Raw genomic sequence first — 6,374 nt, 5'->3', positions numbered from 1 at the left:
GCGCATCAACCGGACGCTTTACCACTGGGCTACGTCTTGCCTCTATTAAGACTAGGGTCTCCACGGGTACTGGAGTACTCGGGCACGGGCCGAGCCAAGCAAGACTTGAGTCCGTACACAGGACAGGACTCGAGTACCTGTGAAAGGAAGAGTACTAGATTATTTAATTATATTTGTTGCATAATACTATTTTACTTTATTCCTTAGTCTCATTATCGTCTAGTATAAGTGTCGGGTACTCGGGGTCCGGTCGAGTTTGACCCTTGAGTACCCGAGTCCAGTATAGTAGGTGCCGGACTCTGGTAATATTTACTAATACGCTCACATCAGGTGCGAAGAGTCGCAGGATCGATTGCGTTTAATGGACTTTGTTTTTCCCGTTCTAACCAGTTCACTACGACTGGTATATCAAAGTCCGTACTGTCTTGTTTATGAGATAAAGCATAAATACGACCCTTAATGTTGTTTTGATGGGGATAACCTACCTTGCGCAGCGGGTTTCCTCTTTCTTTCCCGACCAAATGTCAAAATAACCTAGTATATTACATACTAAGAGTTTTAATTTCAAATGTACCCAGATTTGTTTAAATATATATTCCTTTTTCTTTTCTTTATACGCACATACCCACCCCACCCCACAAAAAAAAAAGAAGAGCAACAAAACAACAACAACAACAACAAAAACACCCACATTATTTCTGAAACACTCCATTTTCATGAAATACCCAATCGTTTCAGCAAAAAAAAGAAAAAAAAGATGACTTAATCACAATCTGAGGTTCACAACCCACTTGTTGTCCCACAAGAGCGCATTTAATGCAACTCATCATAGATATATTTACCCCATACTGATTTATACCAATCGTACCTCATTATTTATCGGCTCGGAGGAACCGCAATAACACTTGATATGTAATGAATTTGCAGCCATTAATGGTTTTTTCCTACATTTAATCATCTCTACATTTCCAGTCCTGATATAAATATCCAATTGGTGTTATTCGTTTTGTTAATAATACATGTACTTGAGGTATCAACAAATAATGGTTCATGTGTTGCCAGTGTATCATACTAAAACTTTTTCTGGTGATTAAAATATTAATGAGCCGCAATTTACGTAAGTGACAAACATTTGCAACTAGGTATAAAAGATTGCGTTTGAAATGCTACATGAAAAGAGCCAGACATGAATATTCTGCGTTGCATGCAGACATACATTTTTGGTAAGATTTAAGAAGTAGAAAGAAGCATCGTCTGTTAAACACCGAAGGCGAAGTTTCGATATTAGTCTCAGAGCATGATTATTCTGAGAAACTGGAATAATTGTTTTTTTCTTGCCTGAAAACATTTCCTTCTAGAAACCTAGACATCTTTGCGAATTCAGCAACTGTTCTAAGGTGATCATAAAGTACGAAAGGACACAACGCAAAAGCGGCCACATCCAAGAGCAAACCAGAAGCATGTCACGTGGGTGGTTTGGAAAAAACCTATTGTGTCTACTTCTTGTGACTTTTGTTGGCAACAAATGCTTGGCAGAGGGTGAAAAACTAAACAAACCAACTTTACCTCCGTGTATGCTTTCTGAAGGTTCAAGTACGTCTGTTCTGGACTCACAATCGTACGAGTTTCAAAACAGACGTGTTCGCGTAAAACGGGACTCTCCAAAGTCGTATGCTTCTCCGTTTGACAACGTCACTTATTATTTCGATGATTTCAAAAAGCAAATGGCCGCCATCGACTCTATGTACTGCGGGAAACTGTGTACGATGACGTTTCCTCACGCTGCCTACCCCTCGAATGGATACTGTGCGAGCTGCAACTGCGACGAGTATTGCCAGTGGTACGGCGACTGCTGTGTCGACTTGAAGTTGGCCCAGACTCGCAATCAGACGACAGACATGCCACTGGGATGCGAGACCGATTCCATTAGACCTGCCAATTACGAAGACTTCTACATGATGGTTAATGCGTGTCCAGAGACGGCAGAGAAACCAGAGAAAGATAAGTGTAGCAGACGTCAAAAGTGGGACTGGCTGTCCAATATTCCGGTCACGGGCAAAGATACCGGAATGACTCTTGTCTACAGAAACGCGCACTGCGCAAAATGCCACAATGCCGATGACGTCATAGCTTGGAAAACGAGAGTCGTCTGCAGTAACACAGTAGTGTTCACAAATACCTCTTCGGCAAAAGCCGTGTACAAAAAGGCAGCGTATGACCCTAGATGCAGAGTAAGTTTCTTTACAAACGCAAAGCATAGGAAACATTTGCGCTTTTGTTCCGAAGTACGTGAACCACTCGTAAAGGAGTGCAACATGTCTGGTGTTTGGAAAACGTACGACGAAAGAATAGAAACCGCTTGTCACAGTTACAAAAACGTCGTGCATAAGAGATACTGGAATATTTTCTGCTATCTTTGCAACATCGATGTTGACTGGACTATTGTATTCCTGGAACGGCCAGATGCATCAGATGAGGTACGCGTCGCATCTATGATGGCTCTACTGGAGGTGGAAGGCGACTCGGGACCATCCACGGACAAGTCGCCGTGTCCGCCACACGAAGTATTTGATCCGTACAAGGTATGTAGACTCAGTACTTGTCGCATATTCACGTGAATACTTTATAGCTATGCCATGAACTGAAAGCATTCGTACACGTACCACTAGCAGTCCAACAGCCTGATGTCGGTGGCGAAGCAGTAGGTATCTCAGGTGTGTGGACAAACGGTGAAAACAATAATATAAGTTATGTATGCAGTTTGTTTACCATCAATCTAACATAACAAGACTTTTGCAGCATGACCTCATATAATAATAATAATAATAATAATAATAATAGTAAAACCAATGAGGTCTCACAACACATATGCTATCTACCATTGGAATATATGTCAAATCACCCAACTTCAAATAAATATTGCTAATAGAACAGATTATCCTTAGTATATTATACCATTGCTAATATATATATATATATATATATGAATTGATTTTCACTCCAAAATTGAGAACATTTACACATCAGTGTTTTACTATATGACCGTATCTTGTAGTATGAGTCAGTATTGGTGATGCAGGAATCAATTCACACATACCACCTCTTCCGCTTTACACCCATGTCCCCTAAAAGTCAAATTACAGTATTACAAAATAACATGAGCATTCAAAATTCAGCCAGAGAGCTTACTATTGAAAAATACAAATCATTTTATTTCATAGCAAGTTGCTTGAAGTGAATATGTGAAGATATATCACAATTAGGAACTATAGTGGACCATAATTAATACTTACTCGAAAGTGTGTAATGAGACATTGAAAAAATATCTCACTCTAACCTTTTTGCAGTCAACATTTTTATTAAATTCAACTTTTATGTGCTTTTCAGAAAGTATGCATACATCTTGAGTGTTCTATTGGAAAGCAGCTTCAGAATAACCGTTGTTCCAGTGTCGTCAGGACGACCAACATATTCAGCTACAGGATGCTCCTTCTGGTCAGAGTGTACCCACCTCACCCTCTCAATGCGGAGGACGTAGAACAAATGGCAGTGGGCATATCACAATCCCTGAGGAAGCACATCCCCGAAGATGCACGGAGACTAAATACAACCCTTGAAATTCTGGATCTAAGAAACTGCGAAGGAAGCGATCTCCGCATACTGTGGAAATTACAAATGTTCTTGTACCTCCCAAACATGGTAAAAAGAGACGAGTTTGAGAAAGAATTGCTCAATATTACACGACACGCGAGAGACAGTGTTCTTCATTTGTATAACAGATCCGACATTATTGCTAGTCCGATTTTGAACTATGAGGTTTTGAAACCTGCACTATTGTGCAAGGCTCCATTTACAAACACTAGGTTCATTTTTAAGGAAACTATTCCACCGACATTGAGTGACACCGTAGAACAGTCGATCACTCTTGATGTTAACGATTTGCTAACCTGTCCTCACATCCACCTACAAGAACAGGAGGTGCATCCACCATCTCTCGATCTGGGTACTTCCTACCCAACATTAACCCTTTACATAATAATCAGCGACACCATAGTGGAAAGCAACAATTACGTCATCCTGAACGACCGTTCCGTCCGCATGTGCGTGCGCAGCTACATAGGTTTACTTATCGGGCGTCCTTCAGGAGATTCCACACTAACAGTGGTATCCATAGTCTCCGACATATGTACTTATCTGTCACTGTCCTTTCTGACTCTGTCCTTTGTTCTGTACTGCCTCTTCCCACAGCTCAGGACGTCCAGTGGCGTGTCCAACATGGGCCTCATCGTCACACTGTTCGTCGCCCAGGCCTTGTTTCAGTTCGGCATGGAAAGGACTCAGATCGTCTACCTCTGCACGGCTATCGGCATCTTCATACACTTCTTCTGGCTCGCCACTGTGTGGTGGATGAACGCAGTAGTCATCTACCTCTTCTACACCCTCTGCTTCCCGTTGAGGTCCATCTGCCTAGCGCGGGCTGTGAGGGAGGTCTTTCTCGTGTCTCTCCTCTACGCCTACGGCTGCTCGGCCCTGGTGGTTCTGTCCACCATCACGGCCAACCTGGTGACGTTCGGCGACACCGGATACGGCTCGACCGTCTGCTACATGAAACGCGACCGCTTCAGAATGTTTGCCTTCTGTCTCCCCATCGGCGTCCTCGTCTTCTTCAACATTCTGATCTTCACCATCACTGTGTGGAAACTGCGCAGTCGCAAGTCCATCAGCTCCTCGAAGGAGCACAAGATCAGCATGTTCGCCTGCGTGAAGCTGTCCACCACCACGGGCCTGTCGTGGGTGTTCGCCTATCTCTTTCTGTCCACCAGACTGCAGGCCTTCTCCACCGTCTTCTCCATCCTCGTTAGCTCCCAGGGAGTGCTTTTCTTCGTCGCGTTCTTCGCCAACAGACGAGTCTGGAGTCTGGTGCAGCAGAAGTGTAAAAGGATGAAGCATCACCAACCGAAGTCGGATTCGTCGTCTCCGCACAATACTAAATCCACTCATATGTGATTTTCTTTTTTTAAACCGAAATAAAAATCTAATGATGGAAATGAAATTAAAGGAACACATAAATAGTAGCAGCAAATATTATCTAAGACCTGGCCAAGAAAAAGAAACACCTGCGAGTAGTGATTAATTGCTCCTTTAATTTTAGTATGGGAGTTGCAGTCCTCTTTTTGGCGGCGCAAGAGGGATGAAATCTCCAGTAAAGGATTTCCTCGGAAGTGGCTGTCCTCCTGTAGACGAGACACTAAATAGAGTTAAAGTGTTTTTGTTTTATTTAACGACCCCACTAGAGCACATTGATTTTTAAATAGAGATTCATGAAAGAAAGAAAGGTTTTATTTAACGACGCACTCAACACATTTTATTTACGGTTATATGGCGTCAGACATATGGTTAAGGACCACACAGTTTTGAGAGGAAACCCGCTGTCGCCACTACATGGGCTACTCTTTCCGATTAGCAGCAAGGAATCTTTTATTTGCGCTTCCCACAGGCAGGATAGCACAAACCATGGCCTTTGTTGAACCAGTTATGGATCACTGGTCGGTGCAAGTGGTTTACACCTACCCATTGAGCCTTGCGGAGCACTCACTCAGGGTTTGGAGTCGGTATCTGAATTAAAAATCCCATGCCTCGACTGGGATCCGAACCCAGTACCTACCAGCCTGTAGACCCGATGGCCTAACCACGACGCCACCGAGGCCGGTAGAGATTCATGAAGTCAAGTACTATTTTACCAAATGCCCATTCGTATCATATAAATACCATATAAATTCATATTCTAAGGCGAGTTCAACATTACTCGCCCTGAACTAGTCTCAGAGGAGTGATTTGTAACGGCAGTGATAGCTTCTTTAAAGTGACATGCCCTAGTTATTAAACAATACCGGCCTCGGTGGCGCAGTGGTTAGGTCATCGGACTACAGGCTGGTAGGTACAGGGTTCGCAGCCCGGTACCGGCTCCAACCCAGAGCGAGTTCTTAAGGGGTAAGGCCACCACGCCCTCTTCTCTCTCACTAACCACTAATCCACTGTCCTGCACAGACAGTCCAGATAGCTGAGGTTTGTGCCCTGGACAGCGTGCTTGAACGTTAATTAGATATAAGCACGAAAATAAATTGAATTGAATTGATACGGTTACCGAGACGAGCTCTAGTTATTTTATAGACGGTATTGCCCTGTTTAAACATCATAGACTTTAGCTTGTCATTGTTATAACTTTATCCAAATATGTGTTGCAGGTTTGTAGATTAACCAAATTTTGTTTTCTATTTTCACGGGCTGAAACAAAGGTCTGCGCCTTTAAACGGCGAGATCTGTTGACTGCAACCACAACCAACATCCACAGTGTCAGGAGTGTTAACTGTGTT

The 6,374-nt window shown here is 43.0% G+C and overlaps 1 protein-coding gene across 1 annotated transcript; it reads left to right on the top strand.

Annotated features, from left to right (window-relative positions):
• Positions 1 to 1,460: 1,460 nt before the first annotated feature.
• LOC121374619 lies at positions 1,461 to 5,342 on the top strand. The gene is made up of 2 exons (XM_041501725.1): positions 1,461 to 2,582; positions 3,388 to 5,342. The coding sequence occupies exons 1-2, from the start codon at positions 1,461 to 1,463 to the stop codon at positions 5,005 to 5,007; spliced, it is 2,742 nt and encodes a 913-aa protein (XP_041357659.1). The 3' UTR covers positions 5,008 to 5,342.
• The last annotated feature ends 1,032 nt before the right edge of the window (positions 5,343 to 6,374 follow it).

Source organism: Gigantopelta aegis, chromosome 6 (assembly GCF_016097555.1).
Source record: "Gigantopelta aegis isolate Gae_Host chromosome 6, Gae_host_genome, whole genome shotgun sequence".
Classification (NCBI taxonomy): Eukaryota; Metazoa; Mollusca; class Gastropoda; order Neomphalida; family Peltospiridae; genus Gigantopelta; species Gigantopelta aegis.
This window is presented reverse-complemented; position numbering and strand designations above follow the sequence as displayed.

Excerpts from the sequence above, each read along its gene's own strand:
- LOC121374619 (XM_041501725.1), top strand. The coding sequence starts at position 1,461 with ATGTCACGTGGGTGGTTTGGAAAAAACCTATTGTGTCTACTTCTTGTG. Across the intron at positions 2,583-3,387 it reads AAGTATTTGATCCGTACAAG|AAAGTATGCATACATCTTGA; the intron begins GTATGTAGACTC and ends TGTGCTTTTCAG.